The sequence below is a fragment of the Stegodyphus dumicola genome, chromosome X2, assembly GCF_044657685.1.
Source record: "Stegodyphus dumicola isolate Sdum_Otavi_A_Nest chromosome X2, ASM4465768v1".
NCBI lineage: Eukaryota > Metazoa > Arthropoda > Arachnida > Araneae > Eresidae > Stegodyphus > Stegodyphus dumicola.
Genome location: NC_140781.1, coordinates 45,248,204 through 45,260,672, shown reverse-complemented (window position 1 = coordinate 45,260,672; position 12,469 = coordinate 45,248,204). Strand labels below are relative to the sequence as shown.

General features: G+C 34.3%; 2 protein-coding genes across 11 annotated transcripts in view; one reads left to right on the top strand and one right to left on the bottom strand.

Moving 5' to 3' along the window:
* The window catches only part of Naglu (N-acetyl-alpha-glucosaminidase), a 181,289-nt gene that overhangs the window by 39,978 nt on the left and 128,842 nt on the right, over positions 1-12,469 (top strand). For all 4 annotated transcript variants that reach the window (XM_035365645.2, XM_085809538.1, XM_085809537.1 and 1 more), the window contains 2 exons: positions 1,847-1,994; positions 8,195-8,265. In XM_035365645.2, coding sequence (XP_035221536.2) covers positions 1,847-1,994; positions 8,195-8,265 — 219 coding nt within the window. The remainder of the gene's footprint in view (positions 1-1,846; positions 1,995-8,194; positions 8,266-12,469) is intronic.
* LOC118199723 (zinc transporter ZIP12-like) overlaps positions 1-12,469 on the bottom strand; it is a 193,648-nt gene that overhangs the window by 151,227 nt on the left and 29,952 nt on the right. The window lies entirely within an intron of this gene.

Here is a 12,469-nt window from a genome sequence, read left to right as displayed (position 1 = left end):
CAAACCAAGCCTTATCACGGCAAACCACATGACTGCTGAACACTATTTCACGTTGGATGGGATATAGAATCACTGCATATAGTTCTGTCGATGGTTAGCAGACCATAGGCATCCCGGAAAGCAATTTCCTTTCCTAATGTGTCTTGAAATTGTACATAAGGATGCCTTTATACCTATAGACTCATCATAATATCCTGGATGTTGAAAACCAAAGCGTTATTTCATAAGTGCTCTACCATAATATTCTTCGGTCCCCCTCCCCCGGAAGTAGAATGAGCACGTTTAACCGTATTGTGCCTCCCACAAGCAAAAATCATCAGCTTCATTTGGTTGCTTCCTACGCCTTACTCATGTATTGGGCGACAAGTTTTTCAGATCAATAATACAACTAAGTTGCTTAACTGCTTGCACAGACTCGCATCCTACCAGATGGAATACTTACAGACCTTAAGAGTTCCCATAATCCCATTCAGCTGCCACAAGTCTCCCAGAGGTATATTCTTTCGTAGTGCTCTGGTGAGTCAGTATTTTGACACGACTTCGATTTTTTAGTCCTTTACATAACTCAGTCCTGGGATAATTGCACTCTTCGTTTCATATAGAACTAACTGTGTTCTTGGTCTGCGTTGATTTTTTTTTCGTTAAATAATGTACATGAAAGTTATTGGCACAATGCTTGCAATTCAATTGTTTCCTACAGAATGGTTGAAAATAAACAATCGCAACGAAAAACTTATATGAGAACATATTTCAATATGCGAGCCCGAAATTCCATCTTTTATTGGCTAGATGAAGCACCTGTATTTATTCCTCAAAGCATTGATAAAATACTGTGCGAAAAATATAATCGCTAAACATAACGTTTAATCTATTATATTATTATTTTCTCTAATGGCGGGCTTTAGGCGTTTGTAGGCGTTGGCCATTACTAAAGCCGGAAGCAGCCGTCTCCTTTTATGGAGACATCTTTTAGGTGGGCCACGCGTGCCTCCTATGAAGGGACGAACAAATTAAATCCATGCCTTCTCCGGAATTTAAACGCGGGCCTTTCGGTTGGGCAATCAGAGTCACTAATCATTTTCTCATCAGCGAGGCATTCCATTATATCAAGTGCTACTGATAAGAAATTTTCTCCTCCCTCACTCTCGTACCTTTGTGGTTTACTTAGAAGCACATCCTACTTCCATCGGAACCTCCGAAACACGAATCCGGGCGAAAGCATTGCTGATTGTCTTACCTTTGCTGCTCCGATAAATACGTAAACCCTCTGCAAGTGGCGCCCAACTAAAATGTGGTAGACGACAATTTTTCACCTGGATTTGGAATTTATTATTCCACCTCCCGAGTGGCCCTTTAAGCGAGGGGAAAATATCAGGAATTTTCTCCTTCCTCACCACGTGCCCTTTGATGAAATTGGAAGCACAGCTGGCTGGCAATCAGAAAGTCCAACGTTTGAAATCTGACTGGTGCATCGCTGATTTTTCCTGTTTGCTGCTCTAAATAAATGTTTAATCGCATTACAAACTTTTCTTTCATGAGTAAGAAAAAACTAAATGTTCAAATTTTACTAGCATTTGTCCTTCTGTTTTAGTATCCAAAATTCAGTGTTTCAAAATTCTTTTGCTTGCGCAACTCTTTTAAGATAAAAACCCATTCTAGTGCAAAGATTAAGGGAGCGGGAAAAATAAAGAGAAATATCCTTAGTGAATATTCTTCAGATACCGCATAAGATTGAGCTTACTTTCATTTATCCGCTTTTACTAAAATTGCTCCTAACATTTTTCCCAGTAAGATTACTGTACAATTTCAGAAAGTGGTTTTTATGAACTTGTGTTTTCTTCCCCAGATACAGGTACTACCAGAATGTTTGTACCTCAAGTTATTCTTACGTGTGGTGGACATGGGAGAGATGGGAGCAAGAAATCGATTGGATGGCCCTAAATGGAATAAATCTAGCGCTTGCTTTCACCGCTCAGGAGGCAATTTTTGCAAAGGTAAATTAAAATAAATACCATGCTGAAAGAATGACTTCGTAAGCTTTAGAAATAGTTTATTACAAAATTTTGGGGAACATTTTATAGATCTTGATGAATGACAGAAGACAACAGATTTGAGAGCTAGTTATACTATCAATTTTGAGCTGAAATGTGGTAGCCTCAAAATAATAATATAGTTAGTTTTGAGTTGCGAAACTTTAATAACAGAACTGCGAAACTTTAATAAGACAATCATTTAAGGCAGTGTCAAGTATTACTTCACACGGTATCGGGTATTCGGAGATTGCTCTGAATTCTGTTTGTTAAACATTGATCTCAGATATGTATTTCCAGTGACGAAGTTTCTTAAAACAAGTGTTGTGTAGAGAATTTGTCTGATAACGGTATAAAAACTAGGTGAATGATTTTCTGATTTATAGAAATTTTAATTTTATTTGATTCTGAATTATTTATTTTAAGGCTTTAATTTTGGGGAAAAACAGATGCTTCTGGGAATATTATTTAGTTTAAAAGAATATTATTTATTTTCCTCTATTTGCAAATCTTGTACAAACTTTGATTCATTGTGAAAGAAGCAGGCAAAGGGAGGCAATTTTTGCCAAGTCATGATTTCGCGCGCTTTGTCCTTTAGAATGTTCTAGAAGGATTTTTCATTGTGTAGTTGACCTTAAGAGAGGAAGTACGTGACAAAAAGGTCAAAGGTTGCTACTTGTCTTTCAATGTAAGTCATTCAGGTTTTTGGCGATTGAGGGTCCGGTTGTTGGCTAAGTGAAGAAGGGCGCGCATGCGCGATCACCCTTATTTCCGCATTCTGGAGTTGAAAACGCAAATTTTGCCAAAATTAAGGGGGCGATAAGTGAAGCCATAGTGGGAGCCCGCGTTTGTGAAGGAGACGAAGGAAATTCGAGTTGGATTGACTCACTTACTGACTGGCGTGTGGAACTTACTTGGGACGTTACTCGTGAAGCTTGCTCTTGGGATGAGTAAGAACAGGCGAGCCGTAATTGCCTAGAAAAAACGTTTCTGGCCGGAAGCTGCAAACACGCTCCCTTGCCGCGTTCTGGTAAAGAGGCGAAATTTGAACGAGTTACCTGCGTGTTGACTTAGGACTTTCAGGACCAAGCGGATAGCCGTCCTGGGCAGCAGTGCTCCTGTTTCTGTTTTACAGAGGTAAAATTAGTTTCGTCACTATGAAAACCAGTTACCTGCGTGTTGACTTTAGACTTTCAAGACCAAGCGGATAGCCGTCCTGGGCAGCAGTGCTCCTGTTTCTGTTCTACAGTGGTAAAATAACGTCGACATTATGAGAACCAGTGTAAAGATGAGCCCGGCCGACGTCAACGCTTATTAAGATACGAGTCCTCCACTTCAAGATGTCCAACCAAGTTAAGTGCTATTTTTTTTGTGTTTGAACTTTGAGTGGGTTTTCAATAATTTTTCTTGGAATGTAAAAACAGCGTCGACTCTTGAATTAATTCTCAGGCCTTAAATTGTTTCCCTTTCCCCTTTTAAATTACCAGACAAACCTTAAGTTTTTTTTATATGAATTTAAATGAAAAAAAAAAGGGTAAATGACAAATTGACGACTTCTCCTTAGACTCTCAGATGAGGTTAAGATTTTTTTTATTGTGATGTAATTGAATAAACTGATATTTAATCTGGAAACCTATTACAGTATGTTTCCTTTATATATTTAATATGTTTTTCCTATATATCTTGTATATGTTTTTCTTATGTTTTCGATCCTCTCACGGCGCGGTCCCGGGATGCATTTTTTTCACAACGCAAAAATGCTTTACCGTTTCACTATACGATCACTAAAAGTTTGGGTAATTAGCAAAAATTCTTAAGAGTTTAGTTTCCTCCCTAAGAGGAAGTAGAAACCCTTCACGGCAAGTAGGTTCATATTTAACATTTAACATATACGAATTTCAGATATAACATTGGTGCCGTGAAGTAAGCTTCATAGTAGTTTCTTATTTAACAATGGTACCTTGAAGTAAAGCTATTTAACCTTGGTGCCGAAACTTCTATATAACACAAGTTGCAGAATAAACTTTGTCAAATACTTGCAGCTTGAAAGTTTTTAAAACAAGATGCAGAATTTTATGAAAACCGTATCGGTTCAGTACCAAACACAGAAGAGATCTTGTATGGCAGCTCAGAGTATTCACCGGACAATTTCGTAAAAACAAAATCTAACTTTTCGTACGAATCCGAAGATTAGGAATACCAAATAATAAATTACTCGGTTTACTTTAATTAGTAAAAACGAAATATTTTGTACCTTTATGCAGAAAATTCCAGAAGATATGCGCAATAAATATTTTACCGACCATTTACAAATTTAATGATAGATGTTGTTTTACATAACGCAGAAATATTGATCGCCAAAACTGACTTTTAGCTGCGCCTCCCACTTGCTCTTAGAAATTTTAAATTTTAACCCATAGCAGGCATGAGAAAATTACCTAAATCAATTAACTTATAATTTTTCAGGAAGTCTCTGGTTTTTAATTCATTTAAAGGTACTATTTTGCGCTACTGTCCGGAGGGACCACATAAAAAATTTTAACTTTTCTTTAAAATTTTTTCGAAACTTTTCTTTACTTACTGTTTTGAGACCATATTTACCAGCCAACAGCAACAGAAAAGCCTAGGATTGATGTTTAAAAGCATTGACAGTTTTGTTTCAACACCGAGTATAATTTAAAATCAGAAAAATTTTTAGTATTCATACTAACATTATTCAGCATCTGCGATATTTAAAAAGCACTGAACAATTTCGGTTTCAACGCTGAGTATAATTTAACTATGAAGTCAGAACGAATTGTGTAGTATTTCAAATAACACTTTTCAGAAAAACTAGTTAAAATGTAGAACCGATGTTTAGAAAGCAATGAACAATTTTCTGTCAACGCCGAGTATAGTTTAACTATAAAATCAGAACAAATATTGTTGTATTTCTACTAACATTTTTCTGTAAAACTAGCTAAACGTCTAAGATCGATGTTTATTGAACACTTTTGTTTTAATACCGAGTATAATTTAACTGTAAAGTCAGAACGAATTTTGTAGTATATTTACTAAGATTTTTCAGTAAAACTGGCTAAAAGTTTAGAATCCATGTTTAAAAAGTACTGACACTTTTGTTTCAATTTTTTCAACACCGAGTGTAATTTCAGAACAAATTTTGCATTATTTGTACTAATAATTTTTAGTATAATTAGCTAATTTCTGTAATACTACTGTTATAAGCTAACTGAGAGTTTAGTTACTGTTACATATAATGAACACAAACAATTAAAACAAATAAAAAATTTTTAATTGGTTTGGTTTATGTGGTTACGGCAAAGCCTCTAGGACTATCTGCCTAAGGGGAGGGATACCATCTTAGAGGACTTTCTAAGGAAAACTGGCTCGTATACATGATGCACATGGGGAAATCCATGAAAATGCCCATGCAGCCAGCCCGTTCACGGGTTTCGAACCTCGCACCTAACTACCAGTGTTCAGCAACTTTACCGCTCGGCCGCTGGTAGGTTCTTTTTTTTAATTGGTCGAAAACTGACGTCTTTAAATTTTGCTAGCATGCGGTTGATACGATAGTTAAAATTTCAATAGAAATTCAGCAGCATTCTGTAACTAAAAGTGTATTGAAATGTTAACTTCCTTTCCTTTCTACTTCTACTTTCAACAAAAGAAAACTAATAAAGGCAAACTAAAAACAAATAAACAAATAAATATATAAATATAAAAGTAGTTTTTGTAATTGAAGTTTTTATAAACATGAAAGTATATATTTTTTCCTAATTAATTATGCCACCATTAGGAGTATTATAAAAATAATCTGCGGAAAAAGATACGAGCCTGATAGGTGAAAAATACTGAATATTTTAAGGCCGAATTTCCCTTTTCAGAAATACAAATTTCATGGAACATTCAAAAACAGAAATTATCTGTTTTCTGAGTTTTAGAAATCCAACCAAACAGAAAATTCCAGATACACATAATCATTTCTCTGAGATTATTTCTGCGCATCAGTGCCCGAACATTAAAGTTACTGGCACTGGTAATTCCACGCGTGTTGGGTCTTCTCAAATGGATTAATGGCTGCATCAGAGTTTTCATGGTTTTGAATAAATCATCCACAAAAAGCAATCACTCCCTTAGGCAGATAGCTCTCACGTGCTTTGCTGTAATCTAAATAGTATAATCCTGATATAATTTCAACGAGAATGGAACTTGAATTACCTGCAGAGAAGAGTTCTTGAAGCCGCCCAACCGGAATTGTGGTTAGTGATTGATTGCCATAGCGAAGGCCTGGGTTCGAATCCAGGAGATGGCATAGATGTTTGTAAATGTAAAGCTTTCTGGTGAGGCATGGAGGTACTCTAAATATGCAGTGAACCGAAAGTCCTCTCGAGAAGTTGGTTGTAGGGGAAGAGGGGGGGAGATCCTTGGAACCCGTCTCCTGGGTTGTTCTCTGTCTACATTTTGAGGAGTAGAATTGAGATAAGGTTGGGCTGTCACCTATATGGTGCTCAAAGCTCTTTCCAACGACAGGCGCATGACTCCTTGCCACGATTAATATTGTGGGCTTGTGCTGACCTTTGTCAGACAAGTGAAATTGGTAACAGCAACAACAGCAGAATGCTTAAAACTGAACTTTGGTGTTATATTAACATCAAAAGGAATTCTTTCTATTCGCCTAAGGATATTTTGGTGCGCAGATATATTTCAAGATCAGCCTAAGGGTTGGAACTAAAAATTCTAACTCGAGCAGTGCCGTTGATTAATGAAACATCTGAGCTAATGAAGTGTCTAGGGCAGGTGTTTTCAAACGGTGGTACGCAAGAGAAAAATAGGTGGTACGCAAAGAAACATAGCAAAATATAGGTAAAATAGAGGAAAATAGGTGATACGCAAAGAAAGAATTTTTAACTATTAAATTCAAAAATATAAACTCCAGCATCCTGATTGAGTTTTTTTTTCTATCAACACTCCTAAATTTATGCGATCTGAGCTTTGTTCAAGAGTGGTGGTGGTGGTAGTAGTACTTTGTAGTGGTGGTACTAAAGGTTGTCAATTTTTGTTTAGATGGTACGCGTTAGTCAAAAGGTTGAGAACCGCTGGTCTAGGGTGTACCTGCATAATTATTTACGTTGCTATGTTCTTAGCCTGAATGGACAACTTAGTATTCAATAAACATTTTTTATGCAGCATTTGTTTTACATGAACACAGATCAAAAGATTATGTATAATTAAGAAAAAAATTTTACCTAACAAAGAATTCAAATCATTAGACAGTAGCAGCACAATAGAATATTTTAATCGCAGCAAATAAAAATAAGCGAGTTATGAAACGGAGCATAAAACCCTAGAATAAAAATAAAAAAGGGGGTTGCAATTCAATTTAAACAAATTCTGTTGGTGAAGGCATAAACAGACAACCGACAATACAACCCATAAATTACGAAAAATTAAAAAAATTAAATGGAGAAAATCGATTAAATGTGAAAATTTTTCTTAAACAGTATTACAATTTTTAAAAAAGTAAAAAAGAACGAAAAGGGAGTTTTTCACAGTTATTGTTTTCACAAAAAGAAAATAGTTTAGAGGTTAAAAACGTTTACAGTTGAGTGTTTTGAATCTTGAAAATTAATATTTTTAATGCAATTTCCACGCTTACAGGCAAATCACCAGTTCTTATATTCCCATTCGACATGGGCGTATGGTCTTCCGTTTGTCTTTAAAATTGTAAGAGTAGATGTAACTGATTTAAAGCAATAAATGCACTTCTTAATAACCTACATTTCTTTTAAATTTTTGATAATAAACGAATTAATTTAATTTCGAATGCACTTAATTAATAATTATTATTAATTAATTAATATTAATTAATAACAATTAATAATTAATAATATCCAGTTGATAATTTTACTAACATTTGCACCATTATTGTAATTAGTAAAAGATGTTTTTAACGCATACATTTCGTACCTCGGATTTAAAAAGTTTCTGTGTTTTTTTTGGTGAGAGGGTAAGCAAAAAAATTAAATAGTTATTGCTTTCAGTTTCATACTCTGTATATTGCTTTGCTGCTTTTATGTATGGTTTTCAAAACCATTTTATTATAAGGCCGTCATTTCTGATAATTAATGTACAGCTGAAAAAAATCCAAAAATTTTTTATAGGTCTTTAAAGAGCTGAATTTTACTGACCACGATATCAATGTTTTCTTCACTGGTCCAGCTTTTCTCGCTTGGTAAGTCCAAAGACTAAAATTGAAAATCTTGCATTTATTTTACTCTTAATTTTATTTCCTAAATCAGTTGGCATCAGGCTTCTATAATATGAAAAAAAAAAAAAAAAAAATTCAGTGTCACCGTATAAATACAGAGGTGGAAAGAAGTAATCGCAACAAATCCGGCGGACGAAAATTTCCAAGCTTTTCTTTCTCCCCCCCCCTTTTTTTAGATATTATCTTTAAGACTACCTTTCAGCCCTTCTGTATGATTTTGGTCTTTTGTGGAGATGCTCGTCTAAGAAAAATACTGATGTTTTTCAGTGGAGGTTGTTTAAGGAAAGTTATCACTGCATGTATTTTTCTATAGTTTAAACTTCTGGCGCCTAAACGTTTGGTGATGATAAAATATTCGAATAAGCTGAAGGAAAATAAGAATTAAAGAGAACAAATTTTTAAAGCTCATGAATAACGTGGTTATAAAGCCCTTATTAGACCTCCTGGAGAAGGCATGGATGTTTGTAAACGTATAGTATCTGTGCAGCATGGAGGCAATCTAAACATGCGGCGAGCCAAAAGTCTTCTCGAGAGGTTGATGGTAGGGGAAGAGGAATAGGAGACCCTAGGACCCATCCCCCCGGGATGCTCTCTTTCAAAATAGGGAGGCAGAACTGAGCTAAAGTTGGACTATAACCTATATATAGTGTTCAAGGCTCTTGCACATTTAACGCGCATTTGACAGGCGCATTGACTTCTTGCCACGATAAATGTGGTGGGCTTAACATAGTGCTGCTTTGTGAAAATCATGCTTGTTCAACAGAAATCGGCTTTTTTGCGTCTAATTTATGTTTGCTTCTATTTGCGCTCTTACATCTATAAAAGTACAGCTAAACTCATATTTATTGCAATAGTAAAAAAGCAACAGATATTTCTTTCGAAACGCTAATAAAAAAAATTTCCAGATTATCTTTTCAAACATTAATAAAAGTCCAGTTATAGCTGTGAATAAAATCTTTCGAATAAAATTAAAATACATCCAAAATATGAAACAGGCATTTGCGATGTTGAAAACCGCTGAAATTCTTCTCCACTTAAAAAAAAAAATTACTGAAATACTTTCTTTTTACTTCATAACATTTTTATAACTTTAAATGACATTATAAATGTTAATAAATGGATTAAATATACCAATTTTAACAGCTGAGTAAAGTTAAGCAATCAAATAATTCAATAAAGCAATAGTATTCTTTTGGGAACTGCCCAAGTGTCGAGGTGTTGTCTTCCATCATGATAATGCTTGACAGCACCTCGACATCTGGGGAGTTCTGGGTGCTTTGTTTCAAAGTTTTCTTTTAAAACTGCCATTTGGGAACAGTATTTTTCCTAATTTATCGACAAAAATTCATAGTATACAATTCTTTTGTAGTCTGATCATAGAAAAGGACACTCTCGATGTTACTTAAAGAAGTTTTTTTGGCTTACCCCATCAATTTTTTTGGTAACATTATTGCATAGCATCCACTTCTCATCTCCAGTAATGACCCGTATAAAAAAATTAAGCTTTATTTTTTGCCAGCAAATAATCACAAGCCGAAACTTGAGGAAGCATATTCTATGCTTTTAAAATATAAAGTACCTATACATCGGAGCAGCTTACATGCCAAAACTTATTCAAATGGTCATGTACTGTATTTTTTAAATAGATACTTAGTCTATCTGATAGTTCCTGAACTACAGTTCAGGGTGGATTTTCATGGATAGCTTCTTTTAATAAGTCTTTATTTACGCAGGATGATCGTCCAAAGCGAGCATTATTTCCAAGGCTGAAATTTCTATACTTAAACACCCGAAACGAGCTTTGAACTATGTCATCAGAAACAGCACTTTGTTTATATATTGCTCAAATTTTACAAGTATTCTGAGCAAATTTTTTCTTCCTTAAATTCAAAGACTATAACATGACGAAAATGAACATCTGGGGTTTTCATTCTTTATGAAACAAAAATAATGCTACAATAGATACTACAATTACACAGTGTGAACAGAAAAGACCTATTTTAAGTATTAGCTTCAATCAGGGTCACTCCTTATTAGCAGTAGCAAAGTAATTAGAAGAAAACGCACTACGATTTGGAAAACCGCAGTCCCTTTCGGATGGCTCAATATACATTATTAAATTTTCACACTTACAGTTTGTAATTAATTTCTGATTTAAATGCAATGTTGAATTGATTGGATTTTTTTATCTAGGCAGATCATGCAACGGATATCTACTAAATCAAAGGGGCGCTTTCATGAAACACATTTAAAGAAAAGGGTCTCGTATTCACGTTACACATACGAAAAATCACGAAAATTTCCATGCAACCAGCCCACTCACAGGGTTTTGAGCCCAGCTCGAATCCAACGTTCAGCTATTTTGCCACTCGGCAGCTGCGGACAAAAGAGTGAATCTAAAACATGCTATAAAAACATACAAATAAATTAACACCGAATTTAACTATCCTAGAAAGAAATCTAACTTATTCCAATAACCAAAATTCAGAATATTCAGAATTCAGTTTACTGTGGAATATGAAACTTTTTCTATGCGTTTCAACATTCTGTTGTGTAATGGAATTTAAATAAGTAAATGCACCTAAATACAGTATTTAAATGAAGCAAGCTTTACATTAATTCATTATAGTAACTTTTATAAGACTTGAACGATGAAAATAGCGTGCATATTGCAACTACATAACCTATTTATTAATTTCCATACCTACGCACATTTTATCTGAAAGAAAATGGTCTGGATGAAGTCATTTCTGGATAAGGAAAACTCCACTTCCTTTTCCCTAAATTTTATCATTTTAAAAAGGATTTAATTGAAGCAAATGCAGCTAAGTATTTTATCAATTTCTGCAAATAATATAAAGCTACTTAAAAAGAATTATTCGTGTAGCTTAATTAATAGTGTTTCTATTAAGATTTTTCTGGAAAACATAAGGTATTTTTCTTAATATTCTGATGAAATTTCCTCAAGATTTATGGATGTCGATAAACTACCTCAATTTTCCTACCACCTCGTCCATATGCTAACACTTTCGTAAATAACTAAATTGTTGTGCTGGGCTAGGTATCAAGTTACGGTAATGAGGGAAAATAGATCTGCTTTCAAGAAATAAAAGTTTTTAGTACAGCGTCAGATGTCCTGGTATTTAATAAAATTTCTCCGAAAGCGCATTAAAGACAAACTCCCCAGAAAAGCACCTTGAATATATATTAATTAAAATAATCTCCTTTGCTTTATTTATGCGTTTTTCTCTTGCATCGGTTCATTTTTTACCAGCGCAAACATGTCTTAACGAAGCGTCGTGAATGTTTGCTAGGATTAGACATGGTAATCTGTGCAGAAATATGACATCAGCAAAAAAAAGGTATAAGGCCTTCTATAAGCTCTTACTTTTTTCTAAGCACTTTTGTTTACTTAGGTATAATTTAAATGGCATCAGTTGAATGCAAAACACTCAAATTTTTTCTATCATATGTAAGCCAGTTTAGGTTATACTTGTTGCATTCATTAATTACGCACCCGAACGTGCGAAGCGAACTGAGGAATTTTTTATTTTAATCATCGAGTACTTGCGTAAAATAATATACTTAATAATCTTTTTCAAATTAATTCTCATTTAAATTAATTGCTTCGTCATACTGTTACTTCGGCTTGTGATATAGCGAAAGAATTTTTAAACATTTCTGCATTAAATTTTGATTGAATAAAAAAGGGAAAAAATACTTTTAATACTCTGCATACACTCTGCATTTCAGAGAATACATGCAGAGAAGTTTCTACGTATTTTAATCCTTGAATAAACATTTTTCCTTCTTATTTATTCGGGCATGAAGTTTTTTCCCCTGAAAAATTAATTTTAATTTAAGCCTATATACTTAAATTTTGAATTAGTGTTCCAAGTGTTGAAATTTTGTTTAGGATCACAGAGGATAGAACTTATTATACTATTTTCTTATGCTTATAGAATCTTGTTTCAGCACAGGAAATGAGGATTCTTTTCTTTCATTAAAAAATTTTTAGAAACACAACACTGAACTTATTTCTTTGCCAGTATGTCTTCTACCTAAAATGATAGAATTTATTAAAGCCTAAGCCATCACACGAGTTTCGGATACAAATATAAGTGTTTCTATTATTACTGTTCTAAAGAAATAGCAGTTATATAGTATT